The sequence below is a fragment of the Myodes glareolus genome, chromosome 6 (assembly GCF_982192425.1).
Source record: "Myodes glareolus chromosome 6, mMyoGla1.1, whole genome shotgun sequence".
Taxonomy (NCBI): Eukaryota; Metazoa; Chordata; class Mammalia; order Rodentia; family Cricetidae; genus Myodes; species Myodes glareolus.
Genome location: NC_142031.1, coordinates 89372032 through 89388294, shown reverse-complemented (window position 1 = coordinate 89388294; position 16263 = coordinate 89372032). Strand labels below are relative to the sequence as shown.

Genomic DNA, 16263 nt, shown 5'->3' with positions numbered 1-16263 from the left:
ACTCCATGAGGTGGTGGGTCGGAGCTAAACTTATCGCATATTTGTGAGATGATTTTGGCAGTATAATGGAGATGGGGAGAGATGGAGAAAACAGAGATGAAGTGGGGGAGACAACACCACGTCAAAAAATCTGGGGGCCAAAACAGTTTGGGTACACCATTGGATTTATATCAATTACTATGTTTTAGAAGTAAAAATATAAATAAAGGGGGAAAAATCCAACATCTTACAAAGGGTTCGGACTTATTTGGCCAAGTCTGTCCCTATATAAAGTTATAGCACATGGAATAAATTTATAAATAAATTATTAAAATAACTGACAAATTCATTAGATGGCTTTCAAAATATAGGGAAGGTGAATTTTTGTTAGTCCCTGTATTTATTTGTTCTAAATAAAAATATAAACATAATTCCACAAGCCCAACACAGCCACGAGTAACTATCGTATTTTAGGTCATTATTTTATCATACTTTAGGTCATTACTCATTTTTTTTACATAGCAGCTAGGATTTCTTATTCAAGATACTTGTTATGCACGGGAAGACTACGAAGTGCCTCTGCCACCTCACTATAAATGTCTCCTTCAGCTGTGGCCAAGTAACCCAGTTTGGGTAAGACATTTCTGCATCTTTGGCTGCCGAAGAGAAACAGGCTCCTGGATCCATGTGGACATACTTTTTATAGCGGAAGTCAACCCGACCTGAAAAGTATGGAAAGGAGATGATGCTGTTGTATAGAAATCAAGATGGATATTCATTACCTCTAAATGTGGATTCCTTAAATTGGCTTTCCATCCAAACTTCTTCATGAGAGCAATTCCAACCACTCTTCCTGCCTCCTGAAAAGTGACAGGTTATAGAAAAGATAAGAACATAAGAAATAAGAAAGAAGAAACTTTAAAATGGACAAGAGCTAGCTATCACCTGATGGTAATTTAGTGATATTAAAATATAACTTCCAAGACTGCCTATGTAAGGCAATAGGGCTGAATTTTACTTCCTCCATTTGTAAACTCTTTAGGACTACTCTCTACTAGTGGAAACTCTACTCTGGCAATTTTCAGTGTGTGACATAAGACCATGACCTGATATTCATGACCCTTGTAATAAAGGAAATGAACACATACTGAAGGGTTAGGCATTAACTCATTCTCTACGTCCCCACATCACCAGACCAGCTTTATCAGACCTTTAAGGTCCATGTGATTCTAAGTTTGGCTAAAAGATCCAGATCAATTTTGCGCTACTGAACTTTGTAAGGACTAACCAACGAGGTCTTGGGATGGAAACAGGTGCCCACCCTTCCCCAGGCTGTTAGACTTCATGTGCACATCTAGGTCATGTGACAAGGCTGCAAACATCACAGTGCAGGGTGGTTGTCAATAAGCATATCATTGTAATGAAGAAGAGCCCCTAACATATTAAGACCACTGCATCAGCATTTACAAATGCAAAGGACATCTATGGACTTAAGAAAACGTTTAGAAGGAAAGCAAAAGGCAGCCATATGGAATAGCACATTCTTCCTCTGGAGCAGCGGAGGGAAAGTTAAAAAGGGAAACGTACATTTAGAGATAGACAATCAAATGAAGACAGACCTCATCATCCATCTGGGCCATGTATCTCCGCTCTAAGAGGTGTGCTTTGGGAAGTAGAATTCCACCTGGAAAGTGAGCGTACCTGTGGAGGGAAGGCCTTTCCGATATTCCCGCTGCAGCGACAGGAAACCCTGAAGGTCAAGTCCTGGTTCTGAGTGTCAGCTGCCTTCACCATGTCGTTCTGGAGCCCATGCTCTTGAAGCTGGTCAGTTTTAGTGAGAGCATCCCCTTGCTCCAGCGATTCTTCGGGAAGCCTGTCGTGCTGGCCTTCCCCGCGGCTCTCTTCAACCATCTGCTTCTCCTCTAGTTTTAATTTCTTGGCAATGTCAATCTCATTTCCTCCCACTTTTCGCTTTAGTGCATTAAGATCCCTTTGAGAAACTTTTTCTCCTTTTTTATCACGTTCAAGAAGTTTTCTCCAAAGCGAAATGGCCTTCAGCCAACTTCCTGGATCCTCATTTATAAGTCTCTGTAGTTCAGTAAGTATTTTTCCTAAATAAACAAAACCTCAGTTTATCTATCTTCAAGCTTTATAGGCAATTGTCTATTACATTCACCAATGCAGATTTCATGACCTTTATTTCTTTAAAACATTTTACTGAATTGCTACATACACAAAATTTCACTTTTATTTAGAGTTTAGATAATTTATTCTAAGATTTATAACAGAATAAATTTCATTATTTTACATACAGAGATCTAAGATTTATCAAATTTATGGAAAACCATGCAAACTTCAGCACAGCCATGTATCCTGCGGTGCTATCCTCAGCAGGCGCTGAGTGTGTGCACAGACCTTGGGGATACACACATCTCTGAGATAACAGTGACCTTGCCCATAAACTGAAAAATAAGGTTCAGAAACAGAGCAGCTGAACTTTGGACCCATTTCATTTTAGACCACAAAAATATTAACATAAATCCTAAAATGAGTTTCCATGAAGTCAAACTTCAGATACACAAGCCACTTTTATAAGTTCAGGGCTGTCAGCTTGCCTGATGACTTTTAACCTTTTTTTAATAAACAAAAGTCACTAAGTTGATCTGAAAATTATCAATCTAGTTCCTTCAAGATGACAATGTATGGATGATGGGAGGAAATTATGGCGACTCCACAGACTCTCAGCATTTTCTTTAACTTCCTTTTCTTCCCAGTCCTAACTTTCTATGTAATTCTTTGATGTCTTATGCACATAGGAATCAGAGTGAAGGCTGGGGCAGTGTAAATCCTGCAGTGCCTGCCTTTTAAAATGGCTTTAATCATGTTCTTGAAATTATTTATACAACATAATTCTAAAGTTAGGGAGTAATTACAAGATCTCCTGAAGTGCCCTCAGGAAAAGAAAATTTTACTATGTAGCAAATTTCCAACTATTTCATTTAGTTAAAATTTGTAAGATGACAGATTTTACCAACTTGAGGTGCAAAATTGTATTCTGGTTATTATATGCTTCAAAGAAATCAAATACTGTGGAACATATTCATTTCTATAAAGAAAACATGGACAATAAAACCCCAAAGGGAGGCAGTAGGTTCCAGAGAGAAGCGAGAGAACCGGCTATAGATACGAGACAATACCAGGGAACTAAAAACTCCGTAACAGTGACGCAGCATGGATGAACCGGAGGTGAACCGAGACACACAGCTGCTGGGCGGGCAAGCCTGGTCACACAGCAGGTAGGTAAGAGCAGAGGGTGTGTGTTGTACCTTTGCTCTGAGAAGGAACTGCAATGGGAAGCTGCTTCCTAATCAACAAAAACAGTCTTTCCGCTGACTTCAACTTCTTCATTGAGGGCAAATCTGAACGGGTGGTGAAAAACACTTTTCCTGAAATGTATTCAACCTAGACACAGAAAAACAGGCATCAATATGGTTCTGGACCACAATAAGGGCCTCTTTGTTCCCTTTGGTCATTTGTGGAGCATCTGTCATTTGTGAGGTTCTGCAGCAGGCACCTCCAACATCTATTTTCCCTTTAAACACTTAACAAGCCTAAGGCAGATTTTATCATGGCCATTTTCTGCATCACAAACTGACATCTAGGGTAGGTCACACAATCTGTGTAAGGTCACATGGTCAGACTATTATGTTACCTCTTGTAAAGTACACACCCATATACCTAGAGAAAATAAAAGACAAAATATTCAATAATTACACTGTCAAACCTTACCCACTGCTTAAAAGTAGGCAAAATATAGGTAATATGCATATTACAAATTAAGTGTCTAGAACAAGATAGATATTTATTAAATATTTCCATGTCTACCAGGGAACATACAGCAAATACTGAACAATAATATGACAGCCACATAAACTAAGATGTAAAACTTGTAAGACAATACCATAAATTAAACCCAGAAGAAAATGACGCTTAACTGCTCATCAGCCGTACTGACAATCTATAGTATGTTAGCATTGAACACGAAGCCACCGTTTCTAAAATGCTGGGGACAAATCCTGTAAGACCAAGGAAGCATGTTGCTAACTAATGGAAGCAGGTGCAAAAGCAACAGAAACCTGGCTGCAGTGAACTCTCAGCATGCTGGCATGTTCGGGACGGATGGCATAGCTTAGGCAGCCTGATACATGGCCATGAAATTCTGAGTACCACAGATGGCAATGGGCAGCCATTAAAGAATTCTGATGAAAACTAAGACAGCAATGATGTAGCTGACAGAAAAATTACCTTGGAAGGGGCATAAAGGACTGGGTGTAGAATGTGATGCTGGAGGGAAACAGATCACTGAGGCAGACATGAGGGACACACGGGTATAGACAGGGAAATAGATAGGAGGGAGAGATACACATCACAGCTTTAGCATGAGCCTGTGGCACGTGTGGGAAGAGGGGAAGAGGGAAACTCCCTGGTTTACAGGGAACCAAGTGTGGTATGGGGAACTGCACTTGCAGCTGCCATGAGCCCTGGAAGGATAGGGGCGTCTGGGAGTCCTCATCACAATGCTCATGGCTGACTGACATCACCCTAAGCTATGTAGAATGAAGGCGCCAGGGAATCTGGGGTACCCCAAGGATCCTGTATAGCAGGAAGGCTGGTCAGTATGGTGGCACTGAAAGATGGCAGAACTTTTCACAGGTTTGGCCTAGCAAGCAGTGGTTGGGTCACACCAACCTTGGAAGTGATGCTGGTCACCTGGGTGAGCTGGGTCTCATGACAGTAGCTACTTCCCAGAGAGGCAAGTTGCTATAAGAGAAGCTTTGCTCCCACCCCTCACCTGCATAAATGCCCGTCTTTATAACAGGCTCTGAGGTTCTCCACCTCAGACGGGCATGGCCATTTCAGACACCATGCTATTTTGACTTTCCTCCTATCAGAATGTTGAGTCAAAAAAATCTCTTGTCTTAATATATTACCTAATCCCGGCTATTCTGCCACAGTAGATGAACTAAGAATCCACGTTCTTAAGTAGATTCTTCATTCAGTTGTTGGGGAGATGGCTCAGCAGGTAAGAGCACTGACTGCTCCTTTAGAGGAGCTGGGTTTGATTCCCAGCACCCACACAGGGGCTCACAACCACCTGTAACTCCAATTTCAGGGATCTGAAGCTTGCTTCTGACCTTTGCAAGCACAGACACACATGCAGGCAAAATCAATGAGCATAAAATAAATCACACACACAGACACACAGACACACAGAGTCATTATGCAACTTAACCTAAAATCCTTGCCAAGATTCTGAAGAAACGAAACTATTTTACTGAAGGTGAATTGTTTAAGACTAAAGTAATAGGGACAGAAGAGATGGTTCAGTGGTTAAGAGCATTTGCTGTTCTTGCAAAGGACGTTGTCCCCAGCATCCAAATGGCTGCTTAAGGCTATCTATAACTCCAGTTTCAGGGGATCTGATGTCCTCTTCTGGCCTCCATGGGAACTGCGGGACTATGATACATGCAGCAAAACACTGATACACATTTTAAAAAACAAAGAAATTAAAGTAATTAAAAACAAGAAAATGGACATAAAAACCTAGATCAAGGATTTTACTTAAGTATCCAGTAATCTAGACATTTATACTTCCTTAACTGTTCAGCAAATTTTTTCTTCTTTTTCTTGTTTGGCTATTAAGGAAAACAGTTTATACAACCAGATTTTCTTAAAATATCCTCTTTTTAAAAGAAAGGTTTATTAAGAACACGGCAGGTATCAACTGACATAACTGAAAAGGCTGACAGAGTCAGACATGAAATCACGAGAGCAGTATGCTGATTTGTAACATGAGGGCCAGGCTTGTTGGGGTTTCTGTCCTGCTGGTTCCCACAGCCAGTGAGCCCCCCCAAAAAAATCACACAGAGAGTGGCCCATTATCTCAGGCTTATAAGCTCTAGTAACTTCTATTAACCCATTATCCTTATCTACGTTAGCCACATGGCTCAGTACCTTTTTCAGTGGGGCAGGTTACATCTTGCTTCTTCGGTGGTCTGGGCAAAACTGGGGAAAGAGCTTCCTTCTTCCCAGAATACTCCTGTTTTTATTCCCCACCTCTACTTCCTGTCTGGTTTTCCCACCTATACTTCCTGCTTGGCTATCAGCCAATCAGCGTTTATTTAAAACATAATTGACAGATATAGAATTGTTCTCCTGCACCACTGATTAATTAAAATACCAAATCCATCTTCAAAACCCAAAGCAGCGTTATTGTCTTAATTTACACACAACTTACTAGTCTTTTTACATGAGAAACACAGAAATATTTACAAATTCAATCACTGTGAGAATCACATAGTCACATATGGGAATACAAGCACTTTCTCCTTGTGAATATTAACATTACCTTAAAGCAGGAGGGAGAACGCACATCAGTATTTAAGAATTTATCCTCCAGCTTTCTCTCACTGCTCTTGGGGTGACTATTTTTAATTATGTGTATGTGTCTAGAAAAGCACATGTGTGTTTGGGTGCCATAAGATCACAGGTATCGGAGTCTCCTGGAGTTGAAGTCACAGGCAATTGTGAACTATGTGACATGGGTGCTGGGATCTTAACTCAGGTCCTCTGCAAGAGCAATATTGTGCTCCTAGCAACTCTCCAGTTCTTAAACTTACCTATTGGTTTAAAAATTTTCATGTGTATGTGTATGCCATGCGTGTTTGGATGCATGTGGAGGCAAGATAGATCCGTTGGAGCTGGAAGCGGGGTGTCAGCAGTCTGACTTGGGTGCTAGAAACTAAACTTGGGTTTTCTGAAAGAGTATCAATCATCTCTCCACCCCCTAGTACTACTTTTAACATTTATTTATTTGTGGGGGCATGAGTACCACAGTGCTATGCGGAGGTCAGAGGACTACATGTGGCCCTCTCCTTCCACCATGGGGGCTCAGGGACTGAACAAGGACAGTCAGGATTGGCAGCAAGTGCCTTTACCCAGGATTCCTTAGGCCTTGGCTTACTCCTAACTGACCATATCCAACTATATGGAGCAATATAGCACTCTAGAGTTTTCATTCCAATAGCTGTTATTTGAAAAGCTATTTACAAGTTGTCCCTCCCTTTTGAATCACGAAGGTGAAGTGTCTAAACTGGTTTAAACTGGTCTGGTGTCTAACCCTGAGCTAAGAGTCCTTCCCTGACTCCTCAGCATTTTTGTCTTTCCCTTTACATTCATGAACTCAAGTTTGGTCCAAAGATTAGTAAATGTTCAAATTTAGGCAAACCATAGTATCACTGTGGTTTTATTAGAAGGTACCAAACTTCTAATTCTATAGATGGCATTTAGATACAGAATGAATTTTTAAGGTACTAAGTCATCTGTTAGAGTGGTGTCTAAGTTTGTTTTGGTTCATTTTTTAAGACAGAATTTTAAAATAGGTTTAACTTTCAAAATGGCATCAAACTAAAAGAAAAGGAATACACAGAATCTTGAAAAGGCTTATATTCCTTCCAACAGAAATAACTACGAAATAACCCTCTTAGCTCTAACTAGACCCTACTGTCACAACACTATTTAAAACAAACAAACAAAAAACCCAAACTGGCTGGCCTACTAAAGGCTTAGGTTAATAGTCTCCGCTGTGTGAACTTACAGAGATCAGTGTGCCAACCACAGGAGCCTCTATTTAGCTAACATAACATCACCTCTGCTGCATGCAATTTTATCTTAAAGATAACTGTTGCTACTATGATTCTTACTAAAAATTAGAATTTAGTACATTACTGCCGAGGGTCAGCCTCGTCAAAAAAGATTTCTTACTATGGTAGGGGTAGGAATTCTAGAAATATAGTAAGGAATATGAAGATACATAAAAATAACAGGACAGAAACCACAGCAAGTATCGGGAGACATTCCAGTGACTGAAATCTGCTCTTATTTATTTTTCCACACCTTTTATACCCAGTGTAAATGGGGGAGGGGGAAGGTAACAAAAGACTTTATGAACATGACACAAATGGTACAACGGATAACTCACACAGTCAATTGCTTTACCACTCTGAGACACCAAATCATTAGCATCCTGCAGTCTAGGTAGCAAAGGTGCTCTAGATCACTCATCCTGTAGACTGCCCTTCCCCAGGTGACATCATAGTTACAAAAGGAGGAGCAGAAGTACCTTTGTATATCCTGACCACCTGTCAGGATGGCATGGAGCTATCTTAATTTCAAAAGAACGAATCAGTTACATCCTGAGTTGAGACAAGCAACTATGCTTGCCAATCTCCAAACTCTCTGACCAGCAGACAAGGTGGAAATGGCCTGCATTTTTTGGCCTCCACACACTACATATTGTTATAAAGAGATTTTTCTGTATTGAAAGTGGTCTAAATATGTGCATTAAATACTTTAAAATATCCAGGCAACTTTAAATGTTTACCCCACTACTGGAACATGGAGATGGGGAAATCAAACTTCAGTTTGACTAAGTTCTAGACACAAATTACAGGAACCCAGTTTACAGGAAATGCAGAGGATGGAGTCCTAGGTTTCCCTGTGCCCCAACATTCCCGTGCTGAAAGTATGCTCAAAGCATGATGGGGGAGGGGAGTAGGAGCTCTTTAAGGCACAGTGCTGCAATGGATTAATGTTACACAGGAAATGGGCTTGCTATAAACATGAACTTGGGCCCTTGTGTGCCTGTGTGGCTTTTACTTTCTCTCCCTGGATGCTGTCTGCTATGTTAGAAGGCAGCAAGACGCCCTTCACAGATACAGTCCTTGAGCCTTGGGCTTCTGAACCTCCAGAACTGTAAATGCATTTCCTTTCTCTACACAGTACTCAATCTGCAGTATTCCTTTATAGCAATACAAATGGACCAAGACCTAAAAGAACACATTAAATCATGCCATGAATATAAATGTTGATGTCTTATTTACTTTATTTTTTTCTTTTGGGTTTTCCAAGACAGGGTTTCCCTGTGTAGCCCTAACGGTCCTGGAACTCACTCTGTAGACCAAGCAAGCCTTGAACTCACAGAGATCTACCTCCTGAGTGCTGGGATTTAAGGCATGTGCCACCACCACTCAGCTCCTTAGTTACTTTTCTATTTCTGTTAAGAGACACCATGACCAAGGCAACTTTTTTTTTAATTAAATTGTTCTTTTTCTTTCTTTTCTTTTCTTTTCTTTTCTTTTCTTTTTTTAAGAAGATTTATTTACTTATTATGTATACAGTGTTCTATCTGTCTGTATGCTTGCTGGCCAGAAGAGGGCACAGAGCTCATTACAGATGGCTGTAAGCCACCATGTGGTTGCTAGAATTTGAACTCAGGACCTCTGGAAGAGCAGTCAGTGCTCTTAACCTCTGAGCCATCTCTCCAGCGTCCACAAGGCAACTTTTAAAAGCATTTTATTGGGGGCTTGCTTACAGTTTCAGAGGTTGAATCCATGATCATCATAGTAGGGATCATGGTGGAAAAGCAGGCAGGGAGGCAGGCATAGCGCTGGAGCAGCAGCTGAGAGCTTGACTCTTATCCTCAAGAAGGAGACAGTGACAGAAAGGGGTGGGGGGTGGGGCAGGGACAGAGCGAGACAGAAAAGGGAGAGAGGGAGAGACAGGATGACAGGTTGGGTCTAGTATGGGCTTCTGAAACCTCAAAGCCCACCCCCAGTGGCACACCTCTTTCAACAAGACTACAACTCCTCATTCTTCCTTAACAGTCTACCAACTAGAAATCAAACATTCAGATATATGAGCCTAGGAGGGGTCATTCTCATCTCATGCAAACCACCACAACGGGCAAATCTAGATGAGGGTAACTTTGTGTCCAGTCCAGAAGCCACTAGGATGCACAGCTTCTGAGCATCTATAATGTCGCTAAGGTATCTGAAGAAAAAAATGGATTCTCTAAATAGCCACTGTGGGACCCTATTGGCTAACACAGTCACGGCAGGTCAGAAAGCACTGTTGAGCTGAGAGTTGACTGGAATGGCTTAATGTTTTTTTTTTAAAGGGATGTAAATACAACAATGAAGAAGAAAAACATAACAGAAATCACGTGACTAATAACACCTCAGGAATATGACAGAAACCAGTTGTGGTGCACACAGCCTAAAATATTTACTAGCAGGCCTTTTATTTTACAGATTGCTTTAGTTTAAGGCCAAACAACTCAGTCACTTTAACATGAGACTTCTGAGAAAAAAGAGAGAAGCAGAGGTAAAATTATAGATGAAGAGTATCAACCAATCACAATATGTAGACGGTATTTAAATCCCTACTTAAACACACAAACTTAAAACAAGAGATATTAGAAAACAAATTCGACTCTGAACACTAATGAGGCATGTGTTGAGAAGAAATGAATTTTCAGCTGTGTAAATGATAACGTGACACATTTTAGAAAGTCCATCTCCTTTACACTATATACCCGGTTCTGAAAGAGTCAGAATTTAGAGCTGCACAAGCAAACATGCAGATGAAATGATTCTTGGAAGTATGGCAGAGGGCTGAACGAGGCGGAATTCACTGTGGGCTGACCGCTACGGCAGCTGGCTGATGAGCAGGGAGAATTCACCACATTCTTCTGTTTGTTTCTGTGTCCACGAAAGACAGCGAAAGGAAGTACACAGGAGGCTTCCTGCTGCAAGCTGTGTGGGAGGATTTACCCTAGTGACAGTCACCTGGGCAGGGAGAGTGTTTCCATGTGCACTGCTAACACCTGGGCTTAGCAGCAGCTCCATAGAAAGAAAAGCCTTTGGGGGCAGGCACCCCGGGATAATATGCACCTCCAACAGGCTTCCTTGGTGAGTCTTCTGTTTACTAAAATTGGAAAAACACTCATTAAAATTGAGTGATTACCTTCTAAAAGTAAACAATCATTCCGAATTAATTTGTCTTACAAATTCAGATCTTTGAATATTAATTTTCTTCTAGCAAACCTAAATTTGTAAGAGACTCTTGTCACCACAAGAATGATTTTTTTTTCAGTATCCCTGTGCAACTCATTTCATGGGAAAGCATTTATAGAACACCAATTATTTGCCATGTACCCCATGCTACCTATCTTTAACTCGGTGATGCCATGAAAGTAGGAATTAGTCAAGGAGAAGTGAGGCTATTCGAAAGCACACATCCATTAAAGACCAGTGTAAGAGTAGAATATATGTTCTTTACTGTCACTTCGTAAACAGCCTTCACCCACTGCCACAGGGTAGGTCCCTATACTGCAGGTCCTTGGTAGCCGCAGGAGCCCTCTTGGTGGAGGCAATGAATCTCACACAGAAAAGCATTTAGGATGTAAACCTTGGATCTATACGAGTATGCACAGACTCCTTTGGTATTATTTTTGGTAAATTATTTTCTAAATAATTTGTTTAACAACTGACACGAAATTAGTGCCCTCTGTCATCTGGACAGAGTTCATACGTGCAAGTTGTAAGCAAACACTACACTACTGTGCACACAGATGAGATCAAGTGCATTTTTGTACTGGGAGGTGTCACAGACTCCTCTTCAGATATCAAGGTCAGACAGATCAGAGGGAACCATCTTGGGGCAGAAGGTAAGCTTATTGTTATAGCACTATTAAATACTGATATTAATGACTACAAACATCCTCTTAATGTTTAGTTTTCCTTTAAATCAACTAAGATGCTGGAGACTGGGGAAATTTGCTTTAGACCCTTTCCTGGTGGTCTGACTGCTCTGGTTGTCAATCAGGTGTGAAGCTGGACTGCCCTAATACCAATGTGGACACCCGGGACACTCCATGAGGGTCTTGAGGAAGGGACACGGTAAGCACAGCTGCTCTCTGCAGAAGCACAACTCTGTTCTAAGAAGGCTACTACTTTAGCAAGGGTTTTTTCAAACACCTTGCCTTTGTTGTTGTTGTTCATTACAAGTCCTGGCAAACTATAGATGACCCTGCTTAGCCAGTAGCTATTCTTATTCAGGCCAAAAAGAAAGCCCAGCCAAACGCCAGTGATTGGGACAAACAGATCTTCACATGCATGAGGGACCTTGCCATGACTAATTTCACTTGTAGGTAGGATTATATTTGATTGATATAAATATCAGTAACTAACTTGGAGAGTCTGCTGTCTGATCAGAGCAGCTGGGATGCAGGCTGAGGCTATGTGTTCAGATCTCCTACCCCCATCTCTCTAACACCGTGCCAGAGCAGAAGGTGAAAATTCACTTGGCGTTTACCTGCTCGAGCTGTCAAGAAAGTTTCTCTCCTATTGGATTCAATTCTTGGCTGCTGAAGTTTCCCTCAAACGATTTTGTCTTTAGAGGAAACAAACAAGTAGTATCTTTTTTCTAATAATCTTAGATGTTCAGATTGGATCACGCCCTGTTATTTCCACACTGAGCTGGCCAAGTTAGCAAAGTAAATCCCATGGTGGCACTATATAGGGCCACATGGCTGGCAGAGTTGGGCATTATAGAGGAATGCTTGATTTTAGAATCTGAATATTATTGTTGTCATTTTGAAGTTGCATGACTTGAATACATCATTGGATTCACCTGGTTAAGACCCATGTTCTGTGGAGGACCCATGCTCAAATCCTAGCACCCATGCTGGGCAGCTCCAGTTCCTGGGAGATGAGCAGATGTCTCAGGCTTCCACCAGTACTATACATTCATGTGAACACACACACACAATTAAAAAACAAAACAAAATAAAACCCTCTAAATCCTTGGTGAATGCAGGGATTATTACAGAGAGACTATTTTGGATAAATTACACTCAGCACTTCGTTAAATTCTATAATGCAATTCACAAATGGCAGTAGTGTAATGTGGCTAAAGTCATTGGTAACTCCCTGCTGCCCCTGCGGACCATCGCTGAAACTCTTTTTGTGGGCTTCGAACACTGCACTCAGAGGTGAGCCCTAGTTTAGCAAGCTTTCCCTTTCCAAGAACACACCCCACACTAAAGTATCAACCTGCCCTATGACATCTCACCCCTCTGCTTTCAATAACCTCGTTAGCACATTCTGGAACAAGAGGGCGTTAAAAACCTGTTGGCTTGTCACAGCAATGAACAGGTAGCCCCAGGGCCGGCAGGAGCGTAGAAGTTTTTTAGCTACAGTTACCGCGTGTGTTTGAGGTGTACTTTTTATGCTTCATAGCCAAGTCACAAAGTGAAAACACAACCTCGTAAAGAAAGTAACAAGACTCAACAAGTGAGACTGGAAAGTACATCTCCATTGAAGGTATAACCGCAATTATGACAACTGCATAGTCTCTTTTTTAGGAAATCAGAACAAAATTGGCTTACGTACCCCTCTTTAAAACTTTGGCCGTGACAGGTGTCCAGTGACCAGACCGGATAGAGAAAGAAATCACTCGATTTTGGTGCTCACACACTCATTGCAGGACTTGGGTGAAGCCCACAGCCCGCAGGGATGGGTGCCCCGGTTCACACATTCTTCCCGGGCCTAAGACCCGCGCTGGAGGGAAGAGGAACCCGGGGACCCGGTGGGGACCCAGCGATCCCGACTCACCTGCGTGGCCTCCAGCCGTGCCTGCACCTCCCGCATCAAGAACGGCTCCAGGCCGCGGCCCGCGGTGCAGAAGAACCGGGCACCGGCGGCGGGGTCAGAACTTGGCTCGGCCCCGGCGGCCGCCATTGTGCTCAGGCGCGGCCCCGAGACCCGGTCACGTGAGCTCGGGCGCGTGCCCCGAGTTCTCGGCGGAACGGGCACCTTAGCGGCGGCTTTGCAGGTGCGCCCCCTATGGGTCTTCCTGAAAACTACACCGAGCTTCCTGTAGCCGGGCAAGGATCCTAAGGATGTTGTCTTTACTATCGTCACCAAAGACTAGGCCAACCCGGTGAATGGGGCCAAAAGCAGAAATTCTTGTTCTTTAACAGAATGTCTTCATGTTCCCCAAACTTGCTACATTTCTTGCATCTGGCCAATCGTCTAGGTAGATAATGAATGTGCCACTCAGTTTAGTCTACCCGATTTGAGTAACTAGTAACAGTATTTGAATGATATTTTTTTAACTCTTAACTTTTAAAAGGACAAAGAAAATATGATATAGGCAGAATAAAATCTCTCTCTAATTCGCTGGTATTAAATTAGCTATGTAGTTTTGTACTGAATAAGTTATGTAAAAATTGTTAAATGAATGTTTTTAGAATGTAGCTCCCTAATGGTCCAGAAATGGATGCCAGTGGGTAACTGATATTCTCCTTTATGTCACCCACTCACTCACTGGTCAGCTCATGAAGGGTTGGGGCAGTAGGGCAAACTTCCTCATGGAGCGCTGTCACCTGGGCTTTCCAGAGTCCATCCTAAATTCTCAGACTTGTTCATTTGGCAAGCCACCCAAACTTTCTTGCCAAACGGTTCTTCCCCTTGGTAGTTGTTACGGTTGGTTCCCACATCCCCATTCTTAGGCTTCCCATGGCAAGTCTGTGCGGGTAGGACCATGAAGCCTTATGAAGACTCCCAGATCGTGGTGCCAGGTGGGTTAGCACTGGCACGGCATACCCAGTTCAGTTCAGTGAAGGTACTCAGAACAGTGTTGCTCGCTGCCAGGCAACAGGCAGCACTGAGGAGTCAAAGTCAGGGGCTGGGATTCAAGGGCTTAGAAGATGGTGGTGCTGACCGACTTACCTGCAAGAGGAAGGAGATAGAAAATGCTTTGTGGAGAAAGTTACAGGTAAACAAGTGAACAACGGCGGGCCTTTATGACCCACAGCCCCACCTGGAGGACTCGGTGGTGGGGGCAGCAGCAGAAGTACATACCTGAGATTCTATTGTAGAATGGAAGCAGGAAGGCTGGAGAGCAGTTAGGCAGTAGAGCATCAGCTAGTTGATTCCATACATAGTCAGAGATAAGCACAGAGAAGCCAGAAGGGCAGGTTCGGAGCTCTGGGCTGGCACTTGCCAGCAGTACCCATTCCTGGAGCAATGGTTGAGCTGAAGCTGCAGTCCTGCCGAGCCAACTTCCCCACTACACAGCCTTTTCCTTCTGATGTCTTCCTTCCCCTAGGGGCTGTGAGTCAGCAAAGGCCTGCTGCTATTCATTTTTTCAGCTGGGGACCACGTTGCAGCCACCACACCTACCAAAGCCCTGACAAAACACTTGTCATGGATTGGAGTTCAACCTTCACTGTTTTCCTGGAGGTTACTGGCCTGGATTCCCCTCCCTATTGCTCCTTCTTTCCACCCCATCATTTCTTCTCCTGAGGATGAGGAGATGGCTCAGCTGATGAAATAATTCTCTACAAGTATAAGGATCTGAGTTTGGTCCTCAGAAACCATGTCACAAAGCTGGGCATGGTGGTGTTTACTTGTGATTCAAGCGCTTGGGAGGTGGAGACAGATGGATCACTGGGGCTTGATGGCCAGGCAGCATAGCCAAATTGACAAGCTCCAGGTCTCAGAGATAGAGACTGAAATTACCTGGTGTGAGTGAGAAGGAAGCACGGAGCATGCAACAAACTTGCTTAGGAGTGGGTGTACAGGCCTGGTGAAGGTTGGCATGCAGAGAGAGAGCTAAAGGTGGGGTGTTCAGCTTTTAAGGGCTGCCTAGCGCATGCACACAGGGGGATGATGTGGTTACGTTACATACAGATGACAGAGCTCACACATGCATGCAAGGGCTCTCGCAGCTGCGTCATAAGTAGATGATGCAACCATGCAGCACGCGAGTCACGTGGGGTTCTTTGAGATTCCGGGGATCATTAGGCACTTCTGCCTGAGGGCTTGTCCACACATGTGTGGCTCTGGAACCTGGAAGTGTCATCCACGTTGTGTGGCTGAATCATTACAGAGTCCTGTCTCAAAAAATAAATATTAAAATTAAAGATAACAGCATCTGTGGAATGGCACCTGGGGTTGTCTTCTGGCATCTATATGCATGTGTCCAAATACACATGCACTCACATACACATATATTCTCCTACACACACACACACACACACACACACACAGTTTGTACTAAAAAAGGTCTCAGTGCCTACAGATGAATTTAACTTATCCAGCTGCAGTTTGCCATTTGAATATTACATATTCAACATGCAGGAAGTTGTCATTTGAATATTACATATTCAACATGCAGGAAGTTGGAAGTCGACAAGAACAATTTTAGAACAGACAAACTTTAATTCTTCTGAATGTCTGGTGCGGGGCGCCATCCTGTCCAGCAGGAATGAACCCCACCAAAAACGAGAATTCCTTCTCTGGTCACATCTTTATTTGGAGCATTCCCTTGAGGAAAATTGGGGGAAGGGACGATAGAGCAGGGACGAGAGAAAGC

The 16263-nt window shown here is 42.8% G+C and overlaps 1 protein-coding gene across 4 annotated transcripts in view; it reads right to left on the bottom strand.

Annotated features, from left to right (window-relative positions):
• The window catches only part of Thumpd2 (THUMP domain 2 tRNA and snRNA guanosine methyltransferase), a 48724-nt gene extending 35065 nt beyond the window's left edge, over positions 1 to 13659 (bottom strand). For 3 of the 4 annotated variants that reach the window (XM_048416188.3, XM_048416187.3, XM_048416189.3), the window contains exons 1-4: positions 13497 to 13659; positions 3306 to 3441; positions 1681 to 2090; positions 762 to 839 (exon numbers count right to left, since the gene is read on the bottom strand). In XM_048416188.3, the coding sequence (XP_048272145.2) occupies positions 762 to 839; positions 1681 to 2090; positions 3306 to 3441; positions 13497 to 13622 (750 nt within the window). In that variant the 5' untranslated portion in view covers positions 13623 to 13659. The remainder of the gene's footprint in view (positions 1 to 761; positions 840 to 1680; positions 2091 to 3305; positions 3442 to 13496) is intronic. The other variant, XM_048416185.3, reaches the window with a different exon arrangement.
• Positions 13660 to 16263: the final 2604 nt, after the last annotated feature.